Genomic DNA, 22,321 nt, shown 5'->3' on the forward strand with positions numbered 1-22,321 from the left:
CAAAGAAATGGATTTAACTGTTATATTTGAAAAAAAAATTATAATTTAGAAAAACTCAAAACGTCCTAAGCAGCATTTACTGCAGTAATCTGAGCAGCCGTTTTTTTTCCCCAACAGACATTAGAAGAATTTGAAGAACCTTTGCCTTTATCTTTTTTTTCCCTATAAAAAATCATGCTCTATTTGTTGATAGAAAAAAAAACTGTATTTCATAAAAAGTACCTGCTTAAAATGTAGATTTATGAATGCAATTTAGGATTTATAATAAAATTGACACACAATTTAAATATTCATGAAATCGGCAAAATATGTGGATATTTAGTAAAAAAAAAACATTACAAAATTGCAAGCCCAATTATCCCATACTAGATCTTTATACTATTTTGAAAAGGTCACACAATTAAATTTTAATAAATAGTCAATGTCATTTGGAGAAAAAAAAATGAACTCCCTTTGTATGTGAAAACAATGTAGGGGTGGAAGTTAAATACTGCAACTATCAAATTGTTCTCACTGGATACCTATTTCTATTCAAACGGCTATAACAAGTTAGTGAAGAAAGATGGTTAAGCAAAATTACTTAACTTTAGAAAGTAGACATTTTAAAACATAATTGGAGTTTCAATGTAAATTGCTATCCTGAACACATCTTTTAAATATGGATAGTTCTTAGGGTACTGTGGTCAGCTGACCTCCATTATTGTTTTTCCAAGTAGGCCCCTTTACGGAATTAAAATTAAACTAAACCAAACAACAATGAGGGCCACACTGGCACACTAACAATTTTACTTGATATAATATTACATTATTTGTATTAGCATTTATATTGTGTCAACATACTTTGCAGTGCTTTACAGTTATAAAAAGGGGACATTTAGAGGTGCAGATGGTTCTGCTCAAACAACGTTGTAATCTATAAGGATTTAAGGGAGGTGGATAATTACTACTAAGTGTCTTGCCTAAGACACCTACTTGAGAGTTGACTGTTAAACCTAGGCTTCCCAGTTCTAAGGCCATTGCTCTAACCAACCCATATTTTTTTTTTTTTCAATTTATATTTTATTGAGTTATCGTTCATTTTATGTATATTTAACATGAGTAAAGCAGGCATAACTTTTGCGGCTTATATACCACGGTTAACAGCGATGGTCTGCCTGTGCCAACCCATATTTTTAACATGCCACTCTTTGAAGGAAGACAAATAATTATCAAATTTTTTGGGACAATCTAGTCCATTATATATCAAAGTTATGGATTTTGAACATTTGCTGTCTTTTGTTGGCAAGGAGTCATTTAATTAAATATCCCCTTGTATGTTCTTGTATTGCACAATCATGATATCAGATTATCGATGAGAGCCTCGTGCCTTCTTTTTCAGTTGAGAAATCTGTGATCATCACACACTTAAAGTTATTTTTAATTATAGATGTGTGAAGGACAAGCTGAGCTGGAGTGTGATACAAAGAGAGTTTGTCATCAAAGCTATCAACAGCAAAGAAAAAGAAAGGATTATCCTTACTAAAAAAAACAGATATCAGTTTGAATAGCATACAGCATGTGTGTTCTATATCAATTATGCATACTAAGGTTAAGAGTTTGAGGAGGAAGAATATGAACACTTAGGTATTCTCAATAATATGTGAATAGAAGAGCACACCAGCATCTCTATTATCTGTGTCAATATGTTCATACAGCAACTATTATACAGAAGAATTGTACAATATTATTTTCTTGAGAATTACCTACTGCATGTGTTAAAAAAAACAAACAAACAAACAAAAAAAACTTACTCCAACCAAGTAAGGGTGCCAAGCTCCACATTAATGAGTATAGCCAGACAAGAACAATAACTTGCAGGGTCCGTTTTTTGGAAGACCACTGTATTGATTGCAGAGGTTTGGTGATAACCAGGTATCGATCCACGGAAATGGCCAATAAAGTCATCATAGAAGTTATTCCAAACAATGCACCGCAAAATGCATACACATTACACCCTGGAAAATCAGAAACAAGTTGTCTTGAAATTGTGCAGTACATAATAACACATAATGACTTAGCTTTTCACTTTCATTGATTTAAATAGTAAAAATGAAAGAACGTTGAAATTGCTACTTTTATTTATGTTTTAAGATGATGTTCCATTACCTTCTGAAAAAAGGTTCCTCCAGAGTCTTAAAAAAACCCAATTAAGATGCACAATAAAGATTACAACAAATGTAATGACTAAAAACGATGAGTATTTATTTACTTATATAAAAGAGTTGGCATTCCTGCCTTAAAATCTCTTAATTTGCTTAAAGGGACACTATAGTCACCAGAACAACTACAGCTTATTGCATTTGTTCTGGTGAGTAGAATCATTACCTTCAGGCTTTTTGCTGTAAACACTGTGTTTTCAGAGAAAATGCAGTGTTTACATTAGAGCCTAGTGATAACTTCACTGGCCACTCCTCAGATAGCTGATAGAGATCCTTACTGGGTCATGGCTGCCTAAAATGCATCCAAACATTCCGTGTCTCCTCCCTCTGAATGCAGACAGTAAACTTTCCTCATAGAGATTCATTGATTCAATTAATCTCTATGAGGAGATGCTGATTGGCCAGGGCTGTGTTTGAATCATGCTGGCTCTGCCCCTGATCTGCCTCCTTGTCAGTCTCAGCCAATCCTATGGGGAAGCATTCTGATTGGATCAGGCTACCTCTTCTGATGATACCAGCAGGCAGTGGGCAGGTCTAAAGGAAACAGGGGCAAAGAATGGAGTAAGATTTTACTATATTTACTGTATTTAGGGAGGCAAGAGGGGGCTAGATCATGGTTTTAACCCTATAGGGTCAGGAATACATGTTTGTGTTCCTGACCCTATAGTGCTCCTTTAATACAGGTAATATAATTGTTGTGAGATTGGCATTTTAATCATAACAAATTAGGTAGCCATCTACTAAACACAATAGCTCCCTAGCTCGGTACCCTAAATCATAGCAAAAATAAGAAAAAGAGCCCTTTTATTAATTTTGCTGTTTTAGTTGCTTATTAGATATGTAAAGAACAACAAAAGGTAAACACTAATTCACAAACAATATGTAGGTAGGCTGCAACCTTAATGAAGGGAATCCCTCCAAGCCTTCAAAAACACAGAGTAGTACAAAGACAGACAATGCTGCGCCAATAAAATAAACAGTAATAATAAAATTAAATATAAAAGAAATAGCGTTCCAATAATAGGGGTATAGTCCACTGGAATAAATAGTCAGAAATTAAGTCTCGCTAATATATCAGGATAGTGTGGGGGTGAAATCCTCAGGAGTTGATCCGTCCGTATATGTGGAGAGACAAAGGGAGATACAACGACTAATAGTTCACATAGAAATTTTCGTAGAAATTGTTCCCAGTTTCAAGATTATGATAAACAAGCTGAACTCTTAAAAGATAAATTTATCGAAAAAAAATATTCATCCAGTGATCTTAACAGCACTATAGAAATCATTAAGACAAAAGATAGAACTGACCTTTAAACATATAAAAAAAAGCAAATACTAATAATACACCCTGTTCCAAATTATTATGCAAATTATATTTAAGTGTCACAAAGATTAAATATTTTGTTTTTCAGTTTAACTCATGGATGGCATTGTGTCTCAGGGCTCTTGATCACTGAAAACAATCTCGGACACCTGTGATAATTAGATTGCCAGGTGTGCCCAATTTAAGGAAAAACTACTAAAGGAGGGCGTTCCACATTATGAAGCAGAGCACCATTTTCATGCAATATGGGGATGAAAAAGGATCTCTCTGCTGCCAAAAAGAGTGAAATAGTTCCGTGCCTTGGATGAGGTATGAAAACATTAGATATTTAACGAAAACGTAAGCGTGATCATCGCACTATTAAGAGATTTATGGCTGATTCAGAGCACAGACGGGTTCGTGCAGATAAAGGCACATTGAGGAAGATTTCTGCCAGATCCATACCATTACATAGCAGCAAACAAATATTTGAAGCTGCTGGTGCCTCTGGAGTCCCATGGACATCAAGGTGTAGAGTCCTCCAGAGTCTTGCAACTGTGCATAAACCTTCTTTTCGGCCACCACTAACCAATGCTCACAAGCAGAAACGGCTGCATTGGGCAGAAAAATACATGAAGACTAATTTTCAAACAGTCCTGTTCACTGATGAGTGCTGTGCAACCCTGGATGGTCCAGATGGATGGAGTAGTGAATGGTTGGTGGATGGCCACCCTGTTCCAACAAGGCTGCGACGTCAGCAAGGCGGTGGTGGAGTCATGTTTTGGGCTGGAATCATGGGAAGAGAGCTGGTTGGCCCCTTTAGGGTCCCTGAAGGTGTAAAGATGATCTCTGCAAAGTATGTGGAGTTTCTGACTGACCACTTTCTTCCCTGGTACAGAAGAAAGAACTATGTTTTCCGTAATAAAATCATCTTCATGCATGACAATGCACCATCTCATGCTGCAAAGAATACCTCTGCATCAATGGCTGCTGTGGGGATAAAAGGAGAGAAAGTCATGGTGTAGCCTCCATCCTCCCCTGACCTCAATCCTATTGAGAACCTTTGGAGCATCCTCAAGCAAAAGATCTATAAGGGTGGGAGGCAGTTTACATCCAAACAGCAGCTCTGGGAGGCTATTCTGACATCTTGCAAACAAATTCAAGCAGAAACTGTCCAAAAAAAATCACAAGTTCAATGGATGCAAGACTTGTGAAGCTGCTATCAAATAAGGGGTCCTATGTTAAAATGTAACGTTACCTGTTAAAGTGTTTAAAAAGTTAAAATGTTGTTATTGAAATAGCTTTTGATTAAGGTAAATATGCTGCAAACACAACAAATTACAATTTTCAGTTCTTTACAACCTATAAAGTGTTTTGAAACTTACTGTGCGTAATAATTTGGAACAGTGCATTGTAAGTTTTTTATGTTTAAAAAAATATAATGTTATCAGGAGCTTTGTTCAATAAAATTTGAATTGTACTCTTAATAGTTGATAACATGATAATTATGCTGACTGTTATTTACATTAATTATTTAGGTAAATGAGAAAAATATAATTTGCATAATAATTTGGAACAGGGTGTATATCCCTACCAGTTATTTTTAATTTTAATAATAAAAGTGGCCACCTGAAAAAAATAATTAACAAACACTGGCATCTTTTAAAACAAGATGATATATTGAATGATATTATACCAGACAGACCCAATATTGTCTTCACAGGGGCCCCAAATTTTAAGTCTATTTTAACCAGAAATTTTACTTAAAAAAGACAAATCCAATACCCTCTCTTCCTCCTTTTTTTTTTCCAAACGCCAGTGGTTTTTACAAATGCAAAAAATGTACCGAATGCAAAAATACCGACCCATCCAACCCAACAAAGACTACCTCATTCAAATCAAAAATAGTTACATAGTAACATAGTTACATAGCTGAAAAGAGACTTGCGTCCATCAAGTTCAGCGTTCCTTAAATATGTTTTTGCTGTTGATCCAAAAGAAGGCAAAAAACCTAGTCTGAAGCGCTTCCAATTTTGCTACAAACTCGGCAAAAATTCCTTCTTAAGCCCAAAATAGCAGTCAGATGTCTCCTTGGATCAAACAGCTATTACCCCACTAATTATAAATTATATCCCTGTATGTTATGTTTTTGCAAGTACTTTTCCAATTGCAGTTTAAACATCTGTATAGACTCTGAAGAAAACCACCTTTTCAGGCAGAGAATTCCATATCCTTATTGCTCTTACTGTAAAAAAAACCTTTTCTTTGCCTTAGATGAAATCTTCTTTCTTCCAGCCAAAATGTGTAACCTCGTGTCCTATGTATAGCCCTGTTTATGAATAGATTTCCAGATAAACGTTTGTACTGGCCCCGAATATATTTGTATAATGTTATCATATCCCCTCTCAGGCGCCATTTTTCCAAACTAAACAGATTTAAATTTTTTAACCTTTCTTCGTAACTAAAATGCTCCATTCCTTTTATCAATTTTGTAGCTCGTCTCTGCACTTTTTCTAGTGCCATGATATCTTTCTTTAGAACAGGTGCCCAAAATTGCACAGCATATTCAAGGTGTGGTCGTACTAGCGATTTTTAAAGAGGCAAAATTATATTTTCATCCCAAGAATTTATGGCCCTATTTATACATGACAAAACCTTACTGGCCTTAGTAACTGCAGATTGACATTGCATATTGCTGTTTAATTTGTTGTCTATAACAATTCCCAAATCCTTCTCGTGTGTGGTTATCCCTAATTCACTACCATTTAGTGTGTAAGTTGCTTGTGCATTCTTAACCCCGAAGTGCATAACTTTGCATTTCTCTACGTTAAATTTCATCTGCCATTTTAGTGCCCAGTCCCCCAATCTATCCAAATCCCTCTGCAGCAAAGCAATATCCTGCTCACATTTGATTACTTTACAAAGTTTTGTGTCATCTGCAAACACTGATACATGACTTTTAATAGCTATTTCAAGATCATTTATAAATATGTTAAATAAAATCGGTCCCAAAATATAACCCTGATGGACACCACTTACCACTTTTGTGCAGCCTGAAAATTTACCATTAATGACAACTCGTTGTACTCTATCCTTAAGCCAATGTTCTACCCAACAAGAATATTCATCTAGACAAATTTCATTTAGTTTGATGACTAACCTATTGTGAGAAACCGTATCAAATGCCTTGGCAAAATCCAAGTAGATCACATCCACTGCAACACCATGATCTTTTACTGATACTTCTATTTACTTCTTCGTAGAATGCAATTAGGTTAGTTTGACATGACCTATGTTTCATAAAACCATGTTGATTATTGCTAATAACAAAGTTCTTCCCAATGAATTCCTGAATATTATCCCTTAATAGCCCTTCAAATATTTTCCCAGTCACAGAAGTTAAGCTCACAGGTCTATAATTTCCAGGCAAGGATTTTGAACCCTTTTTAAATATAGAAACAACATCTGCCTTCCACCAATCCTCTGGTACAATACCTGAAACAAAAGAATCTTGAAAAATTAAATACAGAGGTTCACTTATTTCTCCACTTAGATCCTTAAGTACTCATGGGTGAATACCATCAGGCCCTGGAGCTTTATTTACATTCATTTTCTTTAATAGCTGTAGCACCTTGTCTCGAGTTATCTGCAAGTTTTTTGCAGCAATCATGTATGTACTGAAGGAAAATAGTTATTTAAAATGTCTGCTTTTTCCTGGTCATCATTAGCTAACAAAACCATCTCTGTTTCCAGTGTACCTACACTTTCATTTTTTATTTTATTTTTAGAATTGATGTACTTGAAAAAATTTTGGGGGTTGGTTTTGCTTTCTTTGGCTATTTCTCATATTCTAGTTTAGCCACTTTAATTGCCTTTTTGCAAGCATTATTGGCTTACTTATATCTTATACTGGATGCCTCTGATTTGTCCGATTTAAATGCTTTAAATGCCCTTTTCTTATTTTTAATCTCTTGTTTTACTTCTCTACTAAGCCACATTGGTTTTAATTTGTTTCTCTTATATTTATTACCCAATGGTACATACTGAGAAATGTACCTTTTTAATATTTGTTTGAATAGTTTCCATTTATCCTCTGTGTTTTTATCACTAAGGAGTCTGTGCCAGTCGATATGTTGTAGAGCTGCTTAATCTTGTTGAAATTGGCTTTTTTAAAATTATACGTTTTAGTATACCCTACGTGCTTTTGCTTTTTTGAGTTTATTTTAAAAAATTACCATATTGTGATCACTATTTCCGAAATGCTCCCCTACTTGAATGTTGGTTAAAAGATTAACATTGTTTGTTATAACGAGATCCAGACAAGCATCCTTTCTAGTTGGTGCTTGTACCAGTTGTGACATAAAGGTGTCATTTAACACATTTAAAAACCTGATTCCCCTTGCTGAAGTACTAGTCCCTCTATCACAATTTATGTCCGGGTAATTAAAATCTCCAATAATTAACGTGTTACCAAGATTTGCAGCTTTCCAATTTGCTCTAACAGCTATCCTTCCTCATTAATATTTACATTAGATGGTTTATAACATATCCCAACCAATAATTGATTTCCCTTTGTTTGCCCCAAGCAGATATCTATGCATAAAGCGTCCACATTTTCCTCGTCACACTCCACATGCTTAAGATTTGACTTTAACTCATGGTTGACATACAAACATACCCCACCACCCTTCTTGTTTTTCCTATCCTTCCTAAATAACGTGTACCCATTTAAGTTAACTGCCCAGTCATGTGTCTCATCCCACCATGTTTCTGTTATGCCTATTATATCATATTGTTTAGTGTATGCTATTGCCTCTAGTTCCTCCATTTTGTTATATAGGCTCCTTGCATTAGTAAGCATACATTTAATATGATCATTTGTACTTTTTGCGAATTATCAATATTACATACCTCCTCTGTTCTGAGTTTTCCCCTCCCCCATCTCCACCCCCCTTATACTGAGCTAAAGCCCATCTCCTTTCTATCCTATCTCCATTTTCTAGATTGCTTTGATCCCTCCCCCTACTACTAGTTTAAAATCTCCTCCAACCTTCTAGCCATCCTATCCCCCAGCACAGCAGACATAACAAATAAAACGTACCCTATTAAAGATTTTACAAGTTGTGACAGTAAAAACGTAATTTACCTACTGTAGTGCCCCTGTAGCCTCCAGTATGTAGGCATCACGACAAGAAACCTAAAGACGAGACTGAGTGAGCACTGTAGGAATATAAGAAAAGGATACCTCAATCACTCAGCCTCCAAACACTTTTGTACACATAACAACGATACAAGACAACTCAAATTTACTGGTATTAAAAAATGTGTCACCCATTGGAGAGGTGGTAATATCAAAATAGAGTTGGAATGAGTATTCAACTTAAAAACACTCATCCCTCAGGGTCTAAATGTAGACTTTGACCTGTTTTGTTTTATATAATTTTATGTATTTTTATTTACATTTGCACTTCTCCTTTCAAAAAAACTTGTTTTTGACCACTAGGCTGTCTATTTTATTATTCATATATTTTAATTTACCCTATTGAGTGTATGAATACATCTATATATGTGTTTTACTGTATATACCTCAAAACTCTAATGTATACTGCCCAAAGTGTAATTCTATCCCCTTTTCTTTTCCAAAACACTTATATTAGCCATAGGTTGCGGCTACATGCCGCCAACCACAATATGGCACCTTCCTTTATAAGTATATGTGGCTAGATGCCACCAACCACAATATGGCCAATTGCCATTCATTTCCCCAGCTGGCCGCACATGCTCAATATGCGTCCGGCATCCTATGAATTCTAACGTGATCAGGTCTATCACACTGATCGCGTTCTCCTACTGCCCTTACAGTTGACTGCATTTATTTGGCTGTAAGAGGTTATTTTATAACCCACTACTTGCGGCCGTATCCCGCTAACCATTATATGATGGCTACATGCCGCCAATCACAACATGGCGCTTGCCCATTTACTCTCCTCTGCCGGCTGCACATGCCCAGTGTGGCCGGCATATAATATTATCTACATGAGATCAGCTTCAAAACCTATCGTGTGTTCATTTCCCCTCAGATTCTGTGTGCAGCCGGTTTGTTTACAATTGAGGGCAGACGAAAATCCATCTGCCTAAACTACATTACCCACAATTCCTTCTGATTACTGTGACTCATAAGTCACATGTCCTATCGTTTTTACAAAATAAAAAGTTATCTAACGCTCGTTTTTAATGATAATTAAATCTATATTACTATGTACTCTTTTATTATTATTACTGAATAATTGTTATTCATATTTGATATCACTTTTAAATCGGATTTTTCTATTGGCTAGTTGATTTTTATGCGCCAATTTTAATCTCATTGTACTCCTATATAAACTATGTTTGCCAGACTATTATTTTTACTCCATTTGAAGAAGCCACATATGGTGAAATGCGTTATGGTTTTAAATTGTGTATTTTAGCAATAAAAGTCTTTTGGTTACCTAAGTTGTACCAACTTTCTTTTTATTGTACTTTATATGCAGTTTTATTTATTATTTTTATTCTACCTGGCAAATTTTATCTGTTCCTGTACTCAAAGAAATCCCAGGTGGGGATCATTCCACCAACGCTTTACAAAGAGAGCAGTAATTCCTACTCTATACTTGTGAATATAATTTTATCTATTTTATATCTAATTTGTATCATATTGAGAGCACTATTGTTGTCTTTTCATCACTTGTCAGAGCCTTGGATACCCAGACTGTATTGACGGACGCACCACTCCTGCATATCATTTAAGCGGGGATTATACCACTATACGCGCTTTTACCCCAGAGCTGGTATAGCTCTTTTCAATGTGAGTGTATTACCTACTTTTCTCATTCTATGCCTGGATTTTGTCATATTGCACTATTAGCCTTTGTCTCTCCACATATACGGATATTTTAACCATCCGGACGGATCAACTCCTGAGGATTTCACCCCTACCCTATCCTGATATATTAGTGAGACTTTATTTCTGACTATTTATTCCAGTGGACTATACCCCTATTATTGGAATGCTATTTCTTTTATATTCAATTTTATTATTACTGTTTATTTTATTGGCGCAGCCTTGTCTGTCTTTGTACTACTCCGTGCTTATTAGATACGTCCCTAATTTGGTACCTTTAATTATGGCTCTCCCACATAAAAATAACACATTATGGAGCTATTAACTAAACAGTTGAAAGATAAAAATAGCGAAAATAAAGCCCTTTTTTAAAAAAAAAAATTAATTTCAGATCTTTATTCTCATCCATGCAATGTTTTGTTTTGGATGCATATTTCCATTGAAAACAGAATTCAGATGAGCTTATTTCATTTTTAACCTTTCACTCATTGACGGCGAGAGAGGGGTGACATTGGAAGTGGTGGGAATAAAAGTTTTTTGTGTTTTTACTAAACTTTTCAGTCGTTTAAAAAACATAATAAAATCACCCAAGGCGGACATCCTTTCTCCATCTATTACCACGCTTCCTACACTTTTACTCTTTTTTTAATGTACTTTTGGTTATAGTTTAAAGGTAATAATGTCAACTCATGCATCATGTGATCTCCTACACTGCGGTTCTCTTCTATAAGAAATATAATTTTGGTTCGGCATAAATCAAGGCACATGAATGATTGTTCTTTTTTTTTCTTTTCTATTGAGAGACCTCAATTATCAATTTACTTTGGTTCCTGTGAGACAGGGAGGGTTGAAAAAACAAATTAGTTGACCTGACTACCAAATTATATATATATATATATATATATATATATATATATATATGAAACCAGGGGGCTGCAATCACCTGAACATGCATAAATGGGATGCTGCTCTGGCCAATGTATACAATACACACGATTCAGCACACTTACTCATCCACTAAACAGCTATTTCAAAGCTCACAGGTTTTATTAGTTGTTTTTTTTTTTAAACACCTAATCTAGGCAAAACATAATGGGGTTTAGTTACAGTATATGATCACAAATTGCATAATAATTGACGTTGTGGCAGGCTTATGCAATGTATGATCATATAGTGTAACTAAATCCCCATTATGTTTTGCCTAGATTATGCAAAAAATGTAATCTGTGAGCTTTGAAGTTGGTTTTTAGTGGATGAGTGAGTGCGCTGCATCTTGTGTCATATATATATATATATATATATATATATATATATATGTTTTAAGGCCGTAAGGCCTGTATTTGTGGGAGGAGTTAAGCGTTCCATATAAACGCTACTCCCCCCCTTCCTACCTGCCGTACGCACGCTGTTCACTCTCAGTGACAGCCGAACTTCCGGTCTTCGATCAAGCACTCCCGGTCCTCGCCTCTTCCAGTCCGGCTTCCTCTCCGTTCCCCCGCTCCTCCGCCAAGGTATTCGGCAAATAGCCGCGCTCGGGCTATTTGCTGTTTCGACGCTTTCCAGCAACCGTGAGTCTTCTCATTCCGGTCCCCTCCACATCGCTGTGGTCATGGGGGACCGGAACTCGCATATCTGACCGTCCAGGGTGCACACAGAATACTACTGAGCCTGCAGGGGACAAGTTCTGCTTCCTGTCAGATCCCTGTGTATCTCTGGTCTCCATTGCTTTGATAACCAGTCTGAGGAAAGTGTCCCCTGCTGGGTAGAAAGAGTTATTCATTAATCCAGCCTGCTCCCAGGCATTGGTTCTGCATTTCCTGTTGTAGAAGTGAAGCTCAGCCCATTCTGCTGTTAACCCTTTCACTGCCAGCAAGTGAGAAAAACTTTATTTTAGCATCAAACTAACTGATTGACTGATCAGATGCCCACATAAATACAATCAGATACAGAAATATATGTATTTATTCATATACTGGAATCCTGCCCATTTACAATCTGATTTTCCCTTCCCTGTGTTGAAATCTTACAATAGCAATCAGCTTAAGTGATTTCCCTATCTGGTTAAATTACATGCGTGTCGATCAAGTAATACACGCATTTACTAAGCTACGTATTTAACTTAAATAATACAGTTAACTGCTGTATTTCACTTGTTTCTCTATCTACCATTATGGTGGTTCTAGTGAACAGCTGGTTACCTATTGCAGCATTTGGTTGGGACAACAGTCTTGTCAACTTAATCTATGCTAAAAGGTTAGGTTGTATTTTATGGATTTCGTTGCTACTTGGTAGTCACATAAATCTTACCGGGGTCCACCACGCTCCCCTCACGCTAGCACCTAGGCAGTCACTTTCAATCACCCGTCTGGGGGGTCGGGATCCTACACCCCCCCCCCCCCACCCCTTCACGGACTCCTTAATTTCCGGTCCACACGTTAATCTTGCTATGGTTATTTATATTAATCCATTTGGGTAGGACTCATGTTGTTATAGAGGCTATGCTTTTCTACGGAGAGGGTAAAGGAAGGGATGCCAGTAATTTCATTATATCATGCACGACATATTGGCTACGTATGTTTTCACTCCTACTTTCCATCGTGTTTTTCATATTTCAGCGCAATATTTCTAAATTGGAGATTTTGAGCATACTTTCCATTATGTTTTAATGCATCAGTGCAAAGTCATAGTTTATTCCGCTGGTATCTCCGCCTAGTGGTTTGATGGTATTTGCTGTTTTATTCTGTATAATGTGTAGCTTCTCTGCCGTCCTGTTTTCAGGTTGTTAATGGTGTTTCTACTATTGGCGCATCCCGTGTAATACCACTAAATGCCTGACGCTATGCATGTACTATTTTGTTGGGTCCAGTTAATCTAACTAACTAAACACTGTGTATATGTTGGATTTGTTTTATCTCCCAGTTTACGCTTACACTTACGCATCTCCTGTTATACATGCATCGAATTACCTCAGGTTCAGGCGTAACCGCCATTTGACATTCCCCGCTGATTTCTATTATGTTGCATACTGTCATTTGTTACCATTAGACAGTCACTAGGTCGCTATTATCACCTATTTCTATCAGGTACAATTTTGTTTCATCCACACTTCAAACAACCGCCTCGACAAGGCCACGTTGTTACACGATGAGGTATGGAACCGACAATCACTGTTACTATTTGTTTCATTTTGTCATCTGCTAGCAGTAGACAATTACTGGTTCACTATTGCCGCCTGTTTCTATCTGGTATAAATGTGTTCGTTCACATTTCCTACAATTGTTACACAATTGGCCTTTGTTAAACGATTATCGCCTGTTTCTATCAGGTTTAGTTTCATTGTGTTTCCTAACAACTGCCTCTACCAGGCCACGTTGTTACATGTTTGGGGGTACGGGGGCTTGATTCCTGCCTTGCCTCGTCAGGCCACGGCTCCACTCCACAACTCTTCATTCGTACTCACTACCCGTAACAATCGTTTGTTACTCACTACCTTGCTAATTTCACCCTCCTCTCTCAGTCAGCTGCCACGACGTTTTCTTGGCACAACGCCTTCATTTCATCTCCTTTCAGGTTTATATGGTAACCATCATGAGAATCTTCAGCACCCTCGGGGTCTATCGATACTGCACTATCAGCTATATCTCCATAGTACTTCACTATACTGCACATTATTTTCCTTCCCTCGACTTCAGTTCCTTCTTCTTTCTTCCTCCTTTCTCTCCCTTCGTTTCCTCTGTCTCTATCTGGGAATATCCGGGTATCTATCATTTACAACAACTTGGGTTTCCAAGCACGTTACGTTACCCCCTTATCAAGCCCCCGTCTAGGGTCAGAGAACTGGCTATCTAGGGTTAGGAGCTGGTCCCGCGAGGCCAACTCCCCAATCTCAACGCAGAGATTTCGCCCCTCGGCCCAAATCATAGTTAGTGCCTCGCATTCACCCACCTATCGGGTTTATAGTTAGGGCCTCACCTGTCACGGCCACACGTTTTGGATCTTTACTGTCACCGAGAGGCCACCACCCCGCCACCACGCTAGTGGCTCGAGCCCCACGCCCAAATCATAGGTAGAGCCTCTCACCAGCCGCTTGGCTACTAGCAGGGCCTCACTTGTCACGGGGTAGTGAGCTTTTCGCTTCGGCACTAGTTAGCCAGCCAGTTCTATTTTACTTAACCATATTGTTGTTGTTTGAGTTCATTGTTGTTGTCATGTTCTTTTTCAGGATGTCCTACATACGCAACGTCAGACGAGGGATTGCAGCATTTTCGTGTCTATCAGGGCCGACTATCCATGAGTCGCTCAGTCTCGTACCTCACCCAACTCACATCTCTCAGGCATAAGCTGCATTTTGGCATCCCCTTCCGGTCACTCGGCTGTTGGGGCTCGACACAAGTTATCATCTAGAACTTTATTCGTTTGCTCTAAGATACATATAACAGAATCGTGACATTCTTCCAAGAAGCAGTGGAGCAGGACTTCCACAGGCATACTGATCACCCTGTAGTCTTTTCTACATTTTTGCCACCTTTTATTCAAACCTTCATACGTACATGATCGCACTATTCCGAACTGACATACACGTTTCTGACAAGCCTTTCAAACCATACCCCATTTTTTACACAAGATATCAAAGATAATTGGTTATCGCTTCACAGTAACGTACGTACACAGATGGGAATACCGGGCAGTATCAGACTCCCTAAACAGCATTCGCGCCACACAACCAGGTCTTAAATCTATGTGCCTGCAACCATACAAGGGTTCGGGAACCCTACAACTCCACAATCACAACTAATCAGACAGGTAAGTCATGTCTCCCCAAGGAAACTTTAAGAAGGTACAAACACTACACCGCGTCACGTCAACGTTCGAACCAGACAATCGAGACACTTAACCACTAATCACTCCCTATCTACTTCTAAATACGATTCTACGTTCACATTCCGTAATTAGAGTAAGTAGGACCACTAGCTGCTATTTTCACATCCATTCTATAAGAACGACATCCAGTAGCAGTACGCCGGAACAAACATTAGAGGCACTAGGAATCGGCTATATATTATACAGGAACATTCCCAACACAGGAGTAGCATAGACATGGATTTTATATAGTGCTATAAGTGTGTTTTCTGGCATTTCCTTTTGCCCTCTTTTTCAGGCCTACCCTCTACGTCGGTTCCGGCACACCACACCGACTTAATTCCAATCACAAGGTACTTCACTATACGATATTAACCGACCACAAGTTTTAAGGCCGTAAGGCCTGTATTTGTGGGATGAGTTAAGCGTTCCATATAAACGCTACTCCCCCCCTTCCTACCTCTTTTTCAGGCCTACCCTCTACGTCGGTTCCGGCACACCACACCGACTTAATTCCAATCACAAGGTACTTCACTATACGATATTAACCGACCACAAATATATATATATATATATATATGTGTGTATTCTACTTACTATCATTAGAAGTCAGTGTTATACCTAAAAAAAAATAAAAAAATTGCTTCTGCTGCAAAATTCTGAGCTGTGAACAAAACACCCCTAGTGAGTGGGCTGTATAGTATCCTCTATACTAGCCCCTAGTCTCCTGAAACACCTTCATGGGTGTTCTAATCTGGAACTAAATCTAAGCGATTAAATCAGCTGCCTAGGGCGTTAGTTTGTTTCTTTTCCTGTCACTTCACTGTTTCACCAGGGACACTTTATTGCACAAATGGGTACTTAGACCCACTCTTTATCTCACACTGTGCTGTTCTTAGCTAGCTATGGTGATGGGAGATTAGGCAGTTTAGATTTAGTTCCAGATTAGAACACCCATGAAGGTGTTTCAGGAGACTAGGGGCTAGTATAGAGGATTTCTTTGAAGATTTTTCTGAGCTATTACAGCCCACTCACTAGTCCAGCACCTCTGGATACAAGCTATGAGAAGGGGCGGCTGTTTGTCTGTGATACATATATAACTTTATATCACCTTATTGACACATTATATCACAGCCTTACTCCTGCTTTTTACTCTCTGCCTATACCCATAGATCTGGAGGGAATTTCTCTGCCCTTGGCAATATGATTAAAGGTAATTGCATTACCATCATCACATTATTAGCCATTATGGGGGAGTTAGTATAGTGACCCTTTTTTATTCAGTAAAGGATTTAATAAAGACATATGTCAACTACCGTATTTATTCGAGTATAACGCGCATTTTTTTAAACCGATTTTTAATTTAAAATTAAGGGTGCGCGTTATACTCGAATAAATATACCTTCCAGGACCGCCGGGCTCATTACAAGCCCGGCGGTCCTGGGGGGGTGTGCAGCAAGCATTTACTCACCTCCGTGCAGCTCCTCCAGCTTCCCAGTGTACATCTCGCGAGACCCGCGGCCAGCTCTGACGCTCTGACGTCGTCAGAGCTGGCCGCGGGTCTCGCGAGATGTACACTGGGAAGCTGGAGGAGCTGCACGGAGGTGAGTAAATGCTTGCTGCACACCCCCCCAGGAGCGCCGGGCTTGTAATGAGCCCGGCGGTCGGTATTATCAAGCACCCACTCGAATATTTATTCGAGTATAACAAGCACCCTAATTTTAGATTAAAAATCGGTATAAAATTTTATACCGATTTTTAATGGAAAATTAGGGGTGCGCGTTATACACGTGTGCGCGTTATACTCGAATAAATACGGTATTTAATTTAGTTTAACTAAGGGCACTAGCCACTGTATTAGGAAGCTTTATTTTCCTTATTTTCTCCTCCGATATACATACCATACCTACTAGGAATTTGTAGGTATTACTTCACCACTGTTGTCTAATCATTTTCCTTGCCAGCTTTTAGATCTCCTTAATAGGAGATTTTTTCATTTTTCAGTTTATCAGTATTAAAGTATTCGTTTTACATAAAGACTTTTTACAAAAATCCTGCTTACATTAATTTCTTTCTCAGAGCTTTGAAAAGCACAACATCCTTTGCAGTCGGGTACTGACATATGTATTAAAGTTTAAAGTGGTCTTTTTACCTTAAGACTGAGGCATGTATGTTAAAATCTTTCTAAGAGTTTTGTAAAACGCAGCATCCTTTCCAGTCAGGTTGTGACATCTGTTTCAAAAAGTGTTCTAATCTTTTTGCCCCAAGACTGCCTCAAAATCCTGTTAAAGTTAAGTTCTTTCTAACAGCTTTATAAAAAACACAGCATCCTGTTCAGTCAGGAAGTGAGATCTGAATTTTTACCAACAACCATGAATTTGGACATCTGGTTAAAGCAAGGAACTATTAAGGGATATACATTGTACTCGTTTTCCTAGCACTATAGTGCCCTGAGGGTGCTTCCACCCTCAGGGCCCCCCTCCCGCCAGGCTCTAGGGGGAGGAAGAGGTTAAACTTACCTCTTTCTCCAGCGACGGGCGGGGGATTCTCCTCCGCCTCTCCTCCTCCTCTCCTCCTTCTCTTCCTCTCCTCCTCCTCGGCTGAATGCGCATGCACGGCAAGAGCCGCACACGCATTCAGCCACTCTCATACGAAAGCATTCTCAATGCTTTCCTATGGATGGCACTGTCTTCTCCCTGTGAAAATCACAGTCAGAAGCGCGGAAGCGCCTCTAGCGGCTGTCAATGAGACAGCCACTGGAGGCTGGATTAACCCATATGTAAACATAGCAGTTTCTCTGAAACTGCTATGTTTATAGAAAAAAGGGTTAATCCTAGCTGGACCTGGCACCCAGACTGTAACGGAGCTCCGTGTACTCCGACCGAGTACCCTCCGTTGATGGATGCTCCTAGCGCTTACAGAGGACTCCAAGCACTGCAGATGACACCACAACCACCGCACGCTCCACAACCGCCGGAGCTTAACTGGAGCCGCGCCGTCTTCCTTCCACCCTGGAATGAACCTCCAGCATTCAGGACCGTGTGGGGAAGACCTCTCCTCCAGGAGAGCGTATCCGGAACAAGCTCTTGAAAGAGCTAAGTGATTAAGCTCAGGGGAATATGCAGAGCATAGCAATCCCCAGTGTGATACAGCAATTCCCTCCAATAACGAGACAAGGCTACGTTTTGAAGGGTCAAGAAGAACTGAGGACTGGAACACCCAGCCTGCTTTTTATTACAAAAAGGACACACACTCCCAGGGGGAGGTTGAAATTAACCAATCACCTACATGGTACCACCCCCACGTCTCCTCCCCTCAGATAAACATATAACATAATTATAGCATACAGTAAAAATACAGTTTTCACACATACACTGTAACTTTAAAACTATACATTCAATCTCCATATTCAATTACATATTTGAACTCAGCACACTTCAAACATAAACACTTCCAAAAATCAGCCAAATCCCTCCAGTGGATCAAAAGTTAGCTGGAGGTCCCTTTATGACCGACCGCAAGCATTTCGAACGGGACTTAGTCTCTGGAGCTGAAAAACGAAGTGTAGGAGAAGGTAAGGGTCAGCGTTGTTCGGTAAAATGTGTAGCCGATTTCAGTTCCACAGAATCTTTAGCATACACCGCTGACCGCGTTCGACTGAACAAAGATGGCCGCCGCCACGTGCAATTAACCTGCAGTAACCTCACAGCCTGGGAGGTAAATTGCCTGTACACTTTAACTTCTGAGTGGTCCGCCTGTGTAATACTTGGTTCAGTAAGCCCTATTTACTGAACCAAGTGGGAGAGAGCCAGGGGCAAGTTATTTTACAGGTCTGGGGACATAGTCTTAAAGGGGTATTGTTCAGCAAAGTCACAATATGTCCCCAGACGGTTCTTAAAGGGCCATACACACCCAATAAAAGTTAATAAGTTTTCAGGGGCACAATCTTCCAGGGGCCATAGTCATGAGGAAGGAGGCTGGCAAATAGGCTTCTCCACAATCCAGGGAAGCAGGGCAATTTTCAATTTAAAGGGCCAGTTACAAATAGCGATTTGTAACAATTACATATTTGAACTCAGCACACTTCAAACATAAACACTTCCAAAAATCAGCCAAATCCCTCCAGTGGATCAAAAGTTAGCTGGAGGTCCCTTTATGACTGACCGCAAGCACAATTTCCTGCCCAAAACAGTTCCATAGATTTGGGCTGTGCAGTCGGTCAATTTCATGCGAAAAAACGACTAAGTCCCATTTCGAATGGGACTTAGTCTCTGGAGCTGAAAAACGAAGTGTAGGAGAAGGTAAGGGTCAGCGTTGTTCGGTAAAATGTGTAGCCGATTTTAGTTCCACAGAATCTTTAGCATACACCGCTGACCGCGTTCGACTGAACAAAGATGGCCGCCGCCACGTGCAATTAACCTGCAGTAACCTCACAGCCTGGGAGGTAAATTGCCTGCACACTTTAACTTCTGGGTGGTCCGCCTGTGTAATACTTGGTTCAGTAAGCCCTATTTACTGAACCAAGTGGGAGAGAGCCAGGGGCAAGTTATTTTACAGGTCTGGGGACATAGTCTTAAAAGGGGTATTGTTCAGCAAAGTCACAATATGTCCCCAGACGGTTCTTAAAGGGCCATACACACCCAATAAAAGTTAATAAGTTTTCAGGGGCACAATCTTCCAGGGGCCATAGTCATGAGGAAGGAGGCTGGCAAATAGGCTTCTCCACAATCCAGGGAAGCAGGGCAATTTTCAATTTAAAGGGCCAGTTACAAATAGCGATTTGTAACAATTACATATTTGAACTCAGCACACTTCAAACATAAATACTTCCAAAAATCAGCCAAATCCCTCCAGTGGATCAAAAGTTAGCTGGAGGTCCCTTTATGACTGACCGCAAGCACAATTTCCTGCCCAAAACAGTTCCATAGATTTGGGCTGTGCAGTCGGTCAATTTCATGCAAAAAAACGACTAAGTCCCATTTCGAACGGGACTTAGTCTCTGGAGCTGAAAAACGAAGTGTAGGAGAAGGTAAGGGTCAGCGTTGTTCGGTAAAATGTGTAGCCGATTTCAGTTCCACAGAATCTTTAGCATACACCGCTGACCGCGTTCGACTGAACAAAGATGGCCGCCGCCACGTGCATTTAACCTGCAGTAACCTCACAGCCTGGGAGGTAAATTGCCTGCACACTTTAACTTCTGGGTGGTCCGCCTGTGTAATACTTGGTTCAGTAAGCCCTATTTACTGAACCAAGTGGGAGAGAGCCAGGGGCAAGTTATTTTACAGGTCTGGGGACATAGTCTTAAAGGGGTATTGTTCAGCAAAGTCACAATATGTCCCCAGACGGTTCTTAAAGGGCCATACACACCCAATAAAAGTTAATAAGTTTTCAGGGGCACAATCTTCCAGGGGCCATAGTCATGAGGAAGGAGGCTAGCAAATAGGCTTCTCCACAATCCAGGGAAGCAGGGCAATTTTCCATTTAAAGGGCCAGTTACAAATAGCGATTTGTAACACAGACCACTTAATTAAGCTGAAGTGGTCTGGGTGCCTATAGGGGTCCTTTAAGTGTGAAGTTGTGTAAAAAAAAAATTGAAGCTGTGCCACTTTCCAACAACACAGTTTTGCATCGTATTCATGGTCTTCCTAATGACATTCATACAGGACTCATTTGTCGACTGCATCAATGTGATGGATACTGCAATATGTCCACAGATATTGCAGGACTTTCAATTTTGTTGTTTTTTGGAAAATATAATTTTGACAAATGGATTGACTTGCTTCTATCTTAAACTTTACAAACTCATACCACTGGTGAGAACATCTTAACTGTATCCAAAAGTTTATAAACATACAGTATACATTGGGACAAACCAAAGTGATGGTTGGAAAAGTGGCAGGTGCTGTGACACAAATAAGAAATGTAGCAAAAAACTGCACCAATTCTCACATGCACTGGTAGCTAAAACTATTTCAATCTCACTTAAAACTGTGCTAGATGAAGCAGTCCAGATTATTAATTATATAAAAAGTTGACAATTACAGTCCCGACTATTTAAAATTACATGTGAAGATATGGGTAGTCACCACTCTGCTCTACTTTTGTATTCAGAAGACTGTTGCTTAACACAAGGTAAAGTTGCTTTGCATGTTTCCAGGATCATAAATTTGGATTATCTGTTCGATTAACAAACATTTTGTGGTTATCCAAAGTAGCATATCTTGTGGACATTTGCAATGGTATTAAAGATCATCTTTGCAATGTTAAGGAGAGGTCACATGGCTGCAATAGGCGTCCATAGTGCTGCCTGCAGGGGGGACTGCCTGAACTGACAGACCGACGCCCTGTTGGTGAAAAAATTAAATAAAAAATGTTAATACATTAAAAATAAAAAATAAAATATATATATATATATGTATGTATATATATATATATATATATATATATATATATATATATATATATATACATACATACACACACACATATGTATATGTGTATATATATATATATATATATATATATATATATATATATATATATATATATGGTATATACATATATATATATATACATATATAAAATAGAAGATAGCTTGGCACTCGCCTTACCAGAGTTTGAGGTACGATAGCCTGGGTGTAATCCAAATGTGTCCAATATGTAAACAGGAGAAAATCAAGATGCACCCACAGGTCTTTGAATAAGTGCAGTGTGATTTAATCAATCATCAAACGTGCAGCAAATGGAATCAATGTTTCGACCCCAGCGGGTCTTGAAATCTTGAAAAAGACCCACGGGATCGAAACGTTGATTCTATTTGCTGCATGTTTGATGATTGATTAAATTACATTGCACTTTTTCAAAGACCTGTGTGTGCATCCTGATTTTCTCCTATACACACACACATATATATATATATATATATTATATCTATATATCTTATACATAACGTCAGACAAAGTGCATTTTATTATTAATACATACATATATTAATATAAAAATACACTTAGAGTAAAATTACACCAGTATATATATATATATATATATATATATATATATATATATATATATATATAT

The 22,321-nt window shown here is 38.7% G+C and overlaps 1 protein-coding gene across 1 annotated transcript in view; it reads right to left on the reverse strand.

Annotated features, from left to right (window-relative positions):
- LOC134614635 (melanopsin-B-like) overlaps positions 1-22,321 on the reverse strand; it is a 279,387-nt gene that overhangs the window by 48,575 nt on the left and 208,491 nt on the right. The window contains exon 4 of the mRNA XM_063458634.1: positions 1,791-1,994. Coding sequence (XP_063314704.1) covers positions 1,791-1,994 — 204 coding nt within the window. The remainder of the gene's footprint in view (positions 1-1,790; positions 1,995-22,321) is intronic.

Source organism: Pelobates fuscus, chromosome 6, assembly GCF_036172605.1.
Source record: "Pelobates fuscus isolate aPelFus1 chromosome 6, aPelFus1.pri, whole genome shotgun sequence".
Taxonomy (NCBI): domain Eukaryota; kingdom Metazoa; phylum Chordata; class Amphibia; order Anura; family Pelobatidae; genus Pelobates; species Pelobates fuscus.